The sequence below is a fragment of the Pteropus medius genome, unplaced genomic scaffold, assembly GCF_902729225.1.
Source record: "Pteropus medius unplaced genomic scaffold, Ma_sr-lr_union100, whole genome shotgun sequence".
Taxonomy (NCBI): domain Eukaryota; kingdom Metazoa; phylum Chordata; class Mammalia; order Chiroptera; family Pteropodidae; genus Pteropus; species Pteropus medius.
This window is the reverse complement of record NW_024349802.1, coordinates 11,143,355-11,157,688: the sequence shown is the minus strand read 5'-3', so window position 1 is coordinate 11,157,688 and position 14,334 is coordinate 11,143,355. Positions and strand designations below refer to the sequence as shown.

The following is a 14,334-nucleotide window of genomic DNA, read 5'->3' as shown; positions in this document are numbered from 1 at the left end:
AGAACTTTTCATCTTGCACATGTGAAACTCTATTAGATAACTCCTGCTTTTCCACCACACCACCACACTCTCCTTAACCATTCTACTTTTTTTTTCTATGAATTTAACGACTTTAGATACCTCGTATAAGTGGAATCATACAGTATTTTTCTGTGACTGGCTTACTTCACTTAGCATAAGGTCCTCAAGTTTCACCCATGTTGTAGCATGTGACTGAATTTTCTTTTTAAGGCTGAATAATATTCTCGTGTAAGTATATACCACATTTTGTTTATCTATTTTCATCCATCCGTCCACGAATATTTGGATTGTTCCCACTTCTTGGATATTGTAAATAATGCTGCTATGAACATGGGTGTGAAAATATCTCTCTGAGACCCTGCTTTCACTCTTTTGGCTATATTACTCTGTTTTTACCACTTCTTCAAACGAAGTACGTAGGAATCAAAGTGTATTTTAGTCTATTGAAAATACGTTTATATATTGCATTGTTGATTTTTTTGTGATTTAATTTTGCTTTCTGAACTGTTTGAAGATGTTTGAAAGTTAATCACTTGTTTCTCACTCAGATAATGTGTTAACTTAGAAATATTTTGCTTTCTATGTTTGGATATTTGAATAGTACAATTGATCTCTTTTTTAACGTTAATTATTTGAGAATATTCTCTTTTATTAATTCTTAGCTGGCCCTTTCACATACAAACAATATGAAAATAAGATAAACATAAGGATGAAATAAAATGAATTGAGGTATGGGTCCAGTGTTCAAAATACATAGTAGTAATTTTCAGTTACTCTAAAGTCCTTGCTAAAGAAAAATTAGCTTTTCTTGGTACTAAAAACCAATACTAATTTCTCCCTTGAGTCTAATATCTTAAGATACTTATTCACACCATCTATGGAAATGTATATTTATATTAATCATACTCTAGTAATAAAAAATGATTTAATCAAGAAAGCAGAGCATCATTTATTGTCTTTTACATTAAAATGGGTAATTGTTTACCAATTTCGGGCAGATCTGGGTATACACACTTCAATAATACCATAAGGAAAACAGTTCCACATTTATGGTTTATTTTTCTCTGCTGACCTTATTCTCAGATAGGCTTTTCCCATGTCATAGCCAAATGGCCAAAATAGCTTTTAGGCTACATATTTTTAGGCTACATTTCGTGACTCTCGATAGAAATAAAGTGCCCTTTCCCAATAGCCCCAGCAAAAATCCTAGAATATCACTTCCTCTGACCCAGTTTAGATAACATATCTTTCCTTTAGTCAAAAGTTGTGATGGCTCTCACTTGGCCTAGCATAGCTTGCTTCTACATTATTGAAGCCAAGAGATGAAATCAGCCATGCCTAAATTATGGAGACTGAAAATGAGGATGCTGGTTCTTATGAGGTGAAGGCCAGTGCAGAGCCTCATGTGACCAAATGCTCCTGGTGCTTAAACTGATTCCATCACATAGCTGCAGACTGGCCACTACATCATTACATAGTTGCAATGCTATTGCATGTTTGTAATACCCAGTAATTTTGATATACTAATTAGTGGCCAACATGTTGGCAACCGTTGGCATATTAAGAAATTATACCTAGAATCCAGATGTTAGCTCTAGGAAACAACTTGCTTGAGGCAATTTTGCAATCTTATGAGGTAATTTTGCTGGATTTTCAGCATGACATGTTTGAGAGTATGAGGCATGTTATGCTGTTATTCAGAGTTTCTGAGAATCTAGAATATCTCTCTCTCTCCTTCAGAGAGATAGAGTGCCATTACCAGAAATCCAAGCACATTTCCTCAAATGGGGTTAGGAGACTAAGAAGCCATGTTCAACAGATATCACTCAACTTGACCTCTCTTGGTATCTGTAGTGGGTTGAATAGTAGCCCCCAAAAGATATAGCCACCCAGAACCTCAGAATGTGACTTTATTTAGAATAAAGTTATTTATGGATATAATTAAAGTAACCCTAAACTTAACATCATCCTAGATTAAGGTTGGCCATAAATCCAATGACAGGTGTCATATAAGAGTTAGAAAAAGAGAAAATACACAGAGACATAGGAAAAAATGTGACAACTAAGGCAGAATTGGAGTTCTGTTGCCACAAGCCAGGAAATGATAGGAACCACCAGAAACTGAAAGAGGCAAGGAAGAATTCTTCCCTAGAGACTTCAGAGGGGACATGGCCCTGCTAACAGCTGAGGTTGGACTTTTGGCCTCTAGAACTGTGAGAGAATAAATTTGTTGTTTTAAGCCACCAAGTTTGTAGTAATTTGTTGCAGCAGCCCTATGGAACCAATATAGCATACATTGCTAAAATTATACCCTTTGTACTTATCAAAGCAAACTGTTAATTCTCTAAGGTTTATGGGTCTTAGCATCTATTCTTGCAAAATCTTCATCCCAGTCTTTCACAAAACTACAACAAAGCCCTAGAAGGAAAAAAAAAAAACAAGAAGGGGGATTTGATGCTAGCAAGACAAAAAAAAAAAAAAAAAGAGGTGCCTAAATATTTTTAAGTTCAGTTTATTGTTTTTCTTCTCTTACCTTTAATATATAAGAAAAAGAAATCACAACACGATCATTTTTTTCTAGGGAATCCAAGTTATCTAATCTACTTAATGGGCAGACGCCGTAGTAAAAAGATTAGTAATAATGTTCTCCTATCAGTTGTATTACCTCTTCTAATGCTCTCCTCTTAAAATTTATTCTGTTCGCATTAGCTTAATGGCTGTAGACTCCCAATGAATATGTTGCTGTACATTGACTATTTCGGTTTTCCCTCTAAAATATTTCTGACTCCTGCAAAGTTTTCTGTGGTTATGGGAGACTGCCTAGGACAGCTTATCTCCACATGTTAGCTCAGCATCCCATACTGCTTTGAAATTATAGCATGTCAACATCAACCTGTGTTTTTATAATTGCTGCAACAGCAGAAGACAGCAAAAGCCAGCACTGGCAATTACATACTTCTGCTTGGAAGTGACACACATCATTCACATTTCATTGATCCAAAAAATCACTCCTCAAGGTAACAGGGAAGTGAAATCCTCCAGTGTTCTCAGAAGAAGGAGAACAGAAATATTGGTACCAAAATAAACAACTATTTCTCCTTACCCATTTGTATTCTTGACTGACCACAAGTCTCAAAGGTTCCTCAAGTGATACCTTACTTTTCTAATTACTTATTGTTATGCCAGTAAATAAAATTACATTCTAATCTTAGAAAGAAAGTTTTTGAAAAAGAAAGAACATACCAATAGTATTCTCAAGTGTTCTTCCTTGTATTTTAGGTGATTTAAAAATATTTCCCTGAAAAATAAAATTACATTGGTATCATCATACCAAGGTAACTTGAAAATAAAATAATTCCTAAAATCATAGTCATGAAAGGAAAACTAATTGCTGGAATTAAATAATCATAAGATAATAATATATATTTTGCCAAGATTTTACTGGATTAGAAATCTTGGTAAAATATATATTATTATCTTTCAATTATTCAATTTCAGTAAGCAAAAATGGTTTTTACTTTCATTGGAGTGTTTAAAAACTGGAGTCTGTAGAAAAATGAGAATAACACTGTTATTCTCAGTATGTATAACATGGTGATCTTTGCCTAGTGTTTTCAGATAGAAAACAAAAGAGTGAACTCCTAACATTAAATGGATAATTAATATTAACCAACATTCCAAATGCATAACAATGATTATAATCTGGTAAAAGGTCTTAGCATATATAACTTCCTCTTTTGAAGATATGACCATTTTTAAGTCAATAAATTTCCTAAATGAATGACTAATTTGAATTATAAACATACCATGAAATAAGAACTAAATCTTATATTTTAGTATTAATAAAAGCATAGAATATATATTCTGTATATTATATTTATAGAATCTATATTCTATATAAAATCTTATATAAAAGATTTATATAAGATTTTATTTTATCTTATATAAAAGAATATAAAATCTTATATTTTAGTATTAATAAAAGCATAGAATATAGAGTCACAGCATTATTCTGCTGTGACTCTATATTCTATGCTTTTATTAATACTAAAATATTCAATGAATAACACATTAATCATAAGAACAGGTAGAAAAGCAGGAAAATAAAGCAACTATTTTATCTCTATAAAGAAGAAGAGAGAAAGTAATACATTTCCTGGAAGAAATAAAGAAAGACAAAACTATTGAAAGTTGTGTAGACAACATGAAGATTCTGAATGAGAGAAGAATATTAACTACCAATGAGAAATTCATTCATATTTATATTAAAATAAATACTAAGTAAAATACCACTCCACAACAATCCTTTCCTCCATTCCAGAATTATCTTTTCATAAAAAATCTCTTTTCAAACTGTGTAGTCCTAAATCTACTTATTTTGGTTTAGTGATCATTAACTAATATTTGAGATTCACCTCCAAGTTAATACCTTCGACTAACCCAGAAAACTTTTAACCTTCACAACAATAATCTTAATACAGAAGTAATTGTATGGTTGTTCTTAGATCCACAGTGCATCAGTCTAAAATTTTGTTTTGACAGTGATCCCAATGTAGTTGTATGACGGATGTTTGAATGTCTTCAGGCCAAATTAATAGGCTTTGGCATTCATCAAATGATCCTCGATGCCATTAATAATTTTATTGTTAACCTCTCAGTGAAATACTGTTAGATAAGCGCTCTTTCAACCTAACAAAAATTCTTCAAGAAACAAGTGGTGCCACTTAGCTTCAACTCCCAGCTTCTAACTCAAGTTTTTCTGGCTTGATAGAAAAAAAATGTTTATGTTTTCCAACAGCTTCCTCTACTCATCCCAATTGTTTGATCATTTTAATTCCCTTTTCCAGGGCATTTCTCTCTACTTGATTATATTTTTCTTTAGCTGAGGCAATGTGAATTACACATCATTTCCTGGATATTATATTTAGAGAAAAACTTCATTTGCTTTGTTTCTAGAAAACTTGCTAATAACAGTCAGCATTATAATGCTTCTTTTTAAAAAGTCATAAATAGAATAAGATTTTCCTTTATAGACATCCTGATTAGACCAAAAAAAATGGAAAAAAGCAATATTACAAGTATTTTCATAACCCAATTGCTATTTTATATAGGTTAGAATGTGGTCCCTGTGAAGCCAAGGGACCTTGGCTATCTTGTTTCACTGCTGCTGTGTCCCCAGGTTCTGCAGCAGGCCTTCGTATACAGAAGGATCTCCATATGTTCTTGTAGAATGGATACATGAGTAAATATTGAATGTCTCTAGAGGAAATCCTAAGCCTGGACATTAATATCATTAGCAAATGTAGCTATGGGGACAAAGTAATGTGAATTGGGCAAGAGAAATTATTTTGTGACTATCTTATCTATCTTTCTCAATTTTATAATCCTGAAAATTTTATCTCATATTAAAGAAGCTTTTTGCCAAAAGTCTGGGTATGATTAATATTTGAAAAGTTACAGAAATATGCTTATAGCCTATTTCTTACAATGCTCTAAGCAACAGCTCTGTGTCAACTCAAATTTTTAAAAACAATTACCAAATTGTACTACTATCTTATAAAATGTTTTCACAAGGGGACTTTCATAGGACTTTTTCTGTATGTTTATTTGAATATTTATACAAACAAAAATATATTCTTTTAATATTTATGTAACTTCAGGATTAAACATAGGAAATAAAATTTAACATTATACCTTTGACTGTATTACTAGCAAATATGTTCCACCTGGATTAGCAAAACTGTTATCAAATATACTGTTCAGCATATTGCTAAACCCTTATAAAATGATCAGTAATCAACTCTTCCTTGAATTTAGAGCAGGAAGAGAGTCTTTTTTTCCTCTTCTGAAGAATTGGTTTAGAGAATTTCCTTTCATTGCTATTTTTCATATTTCTGTATTCGTTTCCAAGAAGGTATTAGGATTAGTACTCAGTCTAAGCTTGCTTGGTTTTTGCAGAAATTGCTCTGACCCTTCTCTTGATCTTTTACTTTGGCTTTTAAAAAGATTTTTCAAAATTTGCTCTTGCAAATTTCTTCCATTATAAAGTACCTTAAGTATTTTATGAAAGGCAATAAAGTGCATTAGAACAAGCAAGTTTTGGATATCCTTGGGAAATCTGGAACTTAGTTTTTCTGACCCTCAGCATCTTCATCCATAAAGTGAAACTACAGTATTCACTTCACAAAATTATTGGTAAAGATGAGAGGCGTAAAGATAAAAAGTTTTAGAACACTTATGAGTAAATGGAAGGTGCTTAATCCTAACGGAATTATCTAACAAATTCATTCCACATTAAGCTATCCAGACCCAAGAGAACTAAAGGTCTTTGGCATCAAGATATTGTCCATAACGACAATGAAGAGTAATGGTTGTATGTGTTAACATAAAAATTAAAATATTTAAAAATTATTAAAATATCACCCAATAACCATTTTAAATTAAATTTGCTTAAAACAATTTTTATTGACCACTTTGAAACTTAAAAGCTTAAGGAAAGGCAGCTGGTTTCTATAACTTTGCCTGTAATTTTTGGTCAAGGGCTTGACATGTCACTTGACATGTCACAAGATTAAGGTAAACAAACCTGAAAATGTCACTGTATTTGACTATGTTGCGATCCTGTGTTAAATGTAACCAAGACTACTTAGTGTTTCAGTATTTTTTTATGTATTCTACTTTTTCAATCAAAGAATATGAAAATTTGTCTCTATATTTGTTTTTTTTGTTTGTTCATTTGTTTCTATGTTCCATTTAAGATGCAGCTGTAAATAAATATCTACATTAAATGGTAAGATGTTTCAATTTTAGTGAACACTTTGAATACATATATAAAAGTCGCATTTGAAAAGGTGATTATGTAAGTTAAAAATTTTTAAGAATTATAGCCAAAGCTTGAAAGTTGGACTTACATTACTGAAAAGGTCTGAATTTGCTTCTGGATGTTCGTTTCCTTCCGACATGTTGGAACTCGGAGGAAGACTGGGACTGAAGGCCATGAGGTCCGTCTTGGGCAGGCCTTCTCCAGAGCACACCCTCTGCCGCTTCTGCTGCGCGTATGAACAGCTCCCCACTGCGCTGGGGCACACCAGCGTGGGCTTCTCCCGCCTGCATGCGCCCTCATTGGGCGGAGCCGAGCACCGCAGCGCCGTGTACAGCAGCAGCGTGAGCACCAACAAGCTGGACACCGCGCAGATGGCGATGATCAGATACACGTTCACATCCACCAGCGTCGCCTCTGGGCCCGTGACTCCCACCGACATCCGCGACGGCATCTTAGGCGCCTGGCCACTGTCTACCAGCGACAGCATCACGGTGGCTGTTGCCGTTAGTGCCGGCTCGCCGTGGTCCTTCACTAGCACCAGCAGGCGCTGGCGCGGCGCGTCCGCCTCGTCCAGGGCGCGCGTCGTGCTGATCTCGCCCGTGTACAGCCCCACGCGAAACGGGCTGTGCGCGCCCTCCGCCTTCGGCCGCAGCTCGTAAGACAGCCACGCGTTGTAGCCCGAGTCCGCGTCCACAGCGCGCACCTTCGCCACCACGTGGCCGGCGCCCACAGAACGCGCCACCGGCTGGCTCACCGCGCCGCCCCCGCCGCCAGACCCAGGCGGCAGCAGCGCGGGTGCATTGTCGTTCTCGTCCAGCACGAACACCTGCAGCGTCACGTTGCTGCCCAGAGATGGCACGCCGGCGTCGCGCGCGCTCACCTGGAACTGCAACAGCTCCAGCTCCTCGTGGTCCAGCGGCTGCAGCGCGTACACCTTGCCGCTCTCCGCGTGCACCGACACGTAGCTCGACAGCGCACGCTCGCCCACGCGCCGCTCCACCAGCGAGTAGGACACCAGCGCGTTCTCCTGCGCGTCCGCGTCCCGCGCAGACACCGTGAAGATGTGGCAGCCGGGCGGGTTGTTCTCCTTCACGAACACCGTGTACTCGGGCTGCGCGAACGCCGGCGCGTTGTCGTTCACATCGGCCACCTCCACAGTCACGCTGGCGGTGGCCGACAGCGAAGGCGAGCCCCCGTCCCGCGCTGTCACCACCAGCTCGTAGGTCGCCAAGCTCTCGCGGTCCAGGGCGCTGTCCAGCACCAGCGAATAGTAATTCTTGAAAGTGGAAACCAGCTTGAAGGGAACATGAGGTGTCAGGGCGCATGTCACCTTCCCGTTAACACCGGAGTCGTGATCGGACACGGAGATGGAGGCGATGACGGTGCTGAGTGGAGAGTCCTCTCTGATGGTCAAAGACAGGGACATGACTGCCAGTTCTGGAGCATTATCGTTTACATCCAGAACTTTCACTAAAACCTTGCAGTGACTTGACATTGGAGGACTTCCTTTATCAACTGCTCTTACCCGAATTTCGTAGGATTTTGTTTCTTCATAATCCAGTTGACCAATTAGCCAAATTTTTCCTGAGCTGGAATCAATTTTGAAGTACTTTTTAATGTTAAGAGGAACATCACTGCCAAAGAAAAAGACAATTTCTCCATTTACACCTTCGTCAGCGTCAGAGGCATTTAATGTGGTCACTAATGTTCCATTTGCCGTAGTTTCTAGTAAGTGGACTTTGTACACGGCCTGGGCAAACAATGGCGCGTTATCATTAACATCAAGCACTGTGATCAGCAATTGAACTGTACCTTCCAGCTCTGGTTTGCCCCCATCGGTGGCTGTCAATAATAAACGAAGTTCTGGTGTTTTTTCTCTATCCAAAGACTTCCTCAATTCCAGCGAAAGTGACTTACTCAGTTCATCACTTGCCTGTACATCCAAAGAGAAATAATCACTGGGGCTGAGGGTGTATGTTAGAAGAGCGTTGGTACCAATGTCCGCATCAGCAGCACCCTCTACCGGGAAACACGAATCCAGCAGTCTATTTTCAGGAATAAATAATCTTTGTTCTCTCTCTCTGAAGACTGGTGGATTATCGTTAATGTCTTTCACCTCCACCTCCACATGGAAAACCTGCAGCGGCCTCTCTATGATCACCTCCAAGTGGATGCTGCACTCCAGGCTCCGCCCGCACAGCTCCTCGCGGTCGATCCGAGAATTCACAAACAAAATGCCATTCTGCAGATTTACCTCCAGAAAGTCCTCACTGCCTTTGGACGCCACCCGGAACAGGCGCGGCACCAGCTCCTGCAGCTCCAGCCCTAAATCTTGGGCGATGCGGCCCACGAAGGTGCCGTGTTTGGCCTCTTCCGGGACCAAGTAGTGGACCTGGCCACTCCCCGCCTTCCAGGCTGCAAGGAGCAGAAACGAGAGCAGCAGGCGCTGGGCTTCCTTGCCCCCTCGCCTGGGAAACAGCATCTCAAAAGCACCACACCTTTCGTACCTCTCTCACCAGACTTCAAAATCATGCTTTTTCACTTCATATTTTCAATAATTTATCTCCTTTGCGTTTTTGTCTTCTCTCGGGCAGTGACAAAATGGAGCTTCCTTCTTTAGTTTTGATGATCAGTACATTTCCATTGACTAGAGTTTGTGGTATACAGCGACATCATGTGGCTGATGCTGTAGATTTTAGATCCATTCATTGATTTACAAAATAGTCTCTATATTCATTTGCATTTTACTCAATGCAATCATTTTCAATTTTATGTCCTTTTAAAGACCCAGACATTTCAAATGTCACTTTAAAGTATGTAATTCGATATTTTCCTTCAGCTGTTTTCACAAAGATATTATAATTGGATTTTGGGAAAATCAAAATATGTATAAATAACCTTATATCTTCTTATTTAAAACAATCTATCAGCTCATATATTTTCATTATTAAATATTTGTAACTGAATATTGGGGATTTCAAATAAGGCATTTTGAGCACTAAAATTTACCTTATTTTAGGAAAGTTTCAGTATTTATTTTTTTAATGATATGTCATTACAGGTACTTACATACGAAATTTTTAGAAAATTTTATGAAATATATTTAATATTTATAAAATGTGTGATCAAAGACATTGTTTTCTGATACTTTAACTCTTAGAATAATAATATTTGGGACATTTTTCTTTTTTGCTTGTTATATAACATCTGGTGCTGACCTTATAACTTTGACCTCCAAAATTCATTATTCCAAACGAAATTAGTGTCCATTGATCTTTCTGTATTCCTACATCAAATTTCCAGCTGTACATTTTTTTCTTATTATATAAATATTGAATCAATATCAAGTACATATACCTGAGAATTTGAAAATAATCCATAGTCAACATTTTAAATGTAAATCTAATGCGATTAGGTTTTCAGAAGAAACTATTTGAGAATAACATATTAATAAACTTTTTCAACTTTAGTCCTATTCATAATCAGAATCCCATAGCTAAATCAAATTTGACTGTGTCATCTTAATAAACTATGACTAGTCAATTTTTTAAAGAATATCCTTAACATTTCTATTTTAAGTATTATGGACATTTAAGGATAATAATATTAATAAGAGTTAATCTATTATGTCTCCTTAATCAGAAAACCCAAATCATTGTTTAAATTGTTAATTAATAGATGAAATATGATGCTACTTTATTTTTCAAAAACAGATTATAATTTTAACAGTTCAGTATAGTAATTACTTTATTACAAATGTACAGTAATATAAGATACATCAATATCCTCTTATTCTCAAAATGAAGCAAATTCAGAACTTGGAACTTTTCTAAATGTCGGTAGATTGAAGCAAATTCAGAACTTGGAACTTTTCTAAATGTCAGTAGATTTAGACAATATTGTCAATATTGTCTACTTTAATGTGTTATACAATATTGTGTACTTTAATGTGTTATAAGTTTCTTTGGGATATATTTTATTTCTATGAAGAAAATATAGAATAAAGGCTAATCACAATCCACTGTCATTAGAATATTTCAAACATAAATCTGTTGGATTAAATATACTTTGCTTTCTACAATTAAAAGCTTATTTTACCTTAAAAATATCTATATTTAACTGAAAATTATAAAATTATCATTCATTAATATTGAGAACTATAGTGATCTTTAAATATAATTTTAACCAAAAACCATATTGTAGTTTCATCCTGTCTTTCTTTTGATGAAAACTGCTCAATTTGAAGATAGTCTCAATATTTGAAAAATGTCATTTACAATGATCGGATGACACTTAGTTGAAACAAAACAATAGTTAAACACGGACTTCATTATCATCGTAGTGATCATGAAAATAAAAGGCTACATGATACTACCCTCAAGGGGGAAAAATGAGAGTATAATGCCTTGAAAAAAAGTATTATGAGACAGAGCTGTTAAAAGAGCAGAGTTTATGCTGTTGCAGTTAAGTTGGTATGAACCCAAATGAGAGTGTTATAACTTTAATATATTAAGTACAATCTCCATGGTAACCACAAAGAAGTTAGCTGTAGAATTTAAATAGACCTGTAACCCGTAAGGAGATTAAATAAGCAATTTATAAAATCTGACAAAGAGAAATCATTGACCCAATGGCTTCACTGGTGAATTCTACCAAACATTTAAAAAAGAAATAATACCAATCCTTCTCAAACTTTTTCAAAAAGTTGGAGAGGAGAGAACACTTTCTAACTCATTCTGTGGAGCCAGCATTATCCTGATACCAAAGCCAGACAAAGACAATACAAGAAAATAAAACTACAGATCAATATCCTTCACAAGCATTGATGCTAAAATCCTCAAAAAATATCAGAAAACAGGGTTCAATAGCATTTTAAAGAGATTATATACCATGAGCCAGTGAAATTTATTCCTGGAATGCAAGAATGTTTCAACATAAATAAATCTATCAACATAATACACCACATTAACAGAATGAAGGAACAAAAACCCACACGATCATATTAAGAGATATGTAAAAAGCATTTGACAAAATTCAATAACTTTTCATGATAAAAACACTCAAAATCTTAAGAACAAAAGGAAATTATCTCAACATAATAAAACACCATATATGAAAAACCCAGAGTGAACATCATACTCAATGGTGAAAGACTGAAAGCTTTCTCTCTAAGATCAGGAACAAGACAAGGATGCCTGTTTTCACCTCTTCTACTCAACATAGTAATGGAAGTTCTAGACAGAGCAAATAGGCAAGAAAAATAAATAAAAGGCACCCACTCAAATTGGAAAGAAAGAAGTAAAATTATCTCTATTCACAGATGATATAATCTTTCATGTAGAAAACCTTAAAGATTACCTAAAAAACTTAAAAGTAATGAAGTCAACAAAGTATCAGGAAACAACGTCAACACACAAAAATCAGTTACATCACTATACACTAAGAATGAACATCTAAACAGGAAATGTTTTAAATTTGCATTTAAAATATCATAAAAAATACTTAGGAATTAATTAACTGAAGTGAAAGACTTGTAGGATAAAAAAATACAAAAACATTTCTGAAAAAATTAAAGAACATATAAATAAATAGAAAGACATCCCATGCTCATGAATTGGAAGACATTATTATTATTTATTATTATTATTAATTCAATAATACCCAAATTGATCTACAGACTTAATGTAATCACTATCACAATGATTTTTTAACAGAAATAGAAAAACCCATCCTAAAATTTGTATGGAATCTCAAGGGACCCCAGTAAATATCAGAGAAAAATTCTCTCATGCTCTGGAAGTGGGAGAGAAAAGAACCCATTTTGAAATACTCAGAGCATTCCGTTCTTTTTGACAAGGGCTTCCCTTAGGGGAAACTAATTAATGAGAGACTAATAGATTGGGGTATTATCAAAGCCTTACTGACTCAAAGGAATGGAAATACCAAATTCCAGCAGGTTCTAATCTCCCATGAGGGAAAAGAAAAATACCCAGCTCCAGTACATTCTAGCCATCCTGTCCTACCTAGTGTGGAGGAAAAAAAAAAAAAAACAAGAAACACGTGTGAAATTCACAGTCCAAAAGCATAGGCTCACTAAAAGACTGAGACTTAATCACAGGACTATAGAATACTTTCCCTCCCCCAACACCTTACCATCACACATTATTACTGGCCTATTTACAGAAGTTCCTTGTACCCTGTATATTATATTCGGTGATCAAGAAAAAATTACAAGTAATACCAAAAAGAAAAAAAAAAACACAACCATAATTTGAAGAGACAGAACACACATCAGAACCAGACATGACAGGCATGTTGAAATTATCAGGTGGGGAATTTAAAACAACTATAAGTAATGTGCTAGGGGCTCTAATAGATAAAGTATACAGAATGCAAGAACATATGGGTAATGTAAACAGAGAGATGGAAATCCTAAGAAAGAACCAAAAAGAAATGATAGAGGTAAAAAAAAAAAATACTATCAGAAATGAAGGATGCCTTTGATGGACTTAGTAGACTGGACATAAATGAGGGAAGAATCTTGAAGCTAGGGGATAAATTAGTAGACTCCTCAAAACCCAACAAGCAAGAAGAACAAAGACTGAAAATACAAAGAAGAATATCCAAGAACTGTGGGACAACTATAGAAGGTATCATATACATGTAATGGGAATACCATGTCAAGAAAGAGAGGAAGGAACAGAAGAAATATTTGAAAGAATACTGACTGAGAATTTACCCAAATTAATGTCAAACACCAAATCACAGATCCAGGAAGCTCAGCTAACATCAACTAGGATAAATGGTAAAAAATCTACAACTTGGCATATCAATTTCAAACTAAAGAAAATCAAATATTTTTTTTTAAATCCTGAACGAAGCCACAGAAGGAAAACACCTTTCCTGTAGAGGAACAAAAATAAGAATTGCATCTGAATTCTTATCAGAAACCACGAGAATTTTCTCAACTTAATAAAGAGCATCCATGACAAACCTATAGCTAACATTATACTTGGTAATGAAGGATTAGATCCTTTCACCCTAAGACTGGCAACAAAGCAAAGATGTCTGATTTCACTATTTTATTTAGCATAGTGCTAGAAGTTCTACCCTGTGTAATAAGGCAAGAAAAGGAAAAAAGAGGCACACAAGTGAGAAAAAAAGAAACAAAACTGTCCCTATTTACAGAAGACACAATTGTGTACTTTAAAATCCCAAAGAACAAAATAAAAAACCTCCTAGATAAGTGAGTTCAGCAATGTCACAGAAAACAAGATAAACATGTAAAAATGAATTGTATCCCCATATACTAACAATGAAAATATACATACAAAATTAAATTTAAAATACAATTTATATTAGCTCAAAGGTACTTAGGTATAAATGTAATAAAATATGTACAGGACTTATATTCAGAAAATTACACAACACTGATGAAAGAAATCAAAGAATATCTAAATAAATGTAGAGATGTGTTTTATTCACAAATT

The 14,334-nt window shown here is 35.5% G+C and overlaps 1 protein-coding gene across 3 annotated transcripts in view; it reads right to left on the bottom strand.

Moving 5' to 3' along the window:
* LOC120581421 (protocadherin alpha-C2) overlaps positions 1-9,361 on the bottom strand; it is a 172,519-nt gene extending 163,158 nt beyond the window's left edge. For 2 of the 3 annotated variants that reach the window (XM_039836328.1, XM_039836332.1), the window contains exon 1: positions 6,933-9,361. In XM_039836328.1, the coding sequence (XP_039692262.1) occupies positions 6,933-9,326 (2,394 nt within the window). In that variant the 5' untranslated portion in view covers positions 9,327-9,361. Of the gene's footprint in view, positions 1-2,238; positions 2,440-6,932 lie in introns of those variants that run through there. The other variant, XM_039836333.1, reaches the window with a different exon arrangement.
* Positions 9,362-14,334: the final 4,973 nt, after the last annotated feature.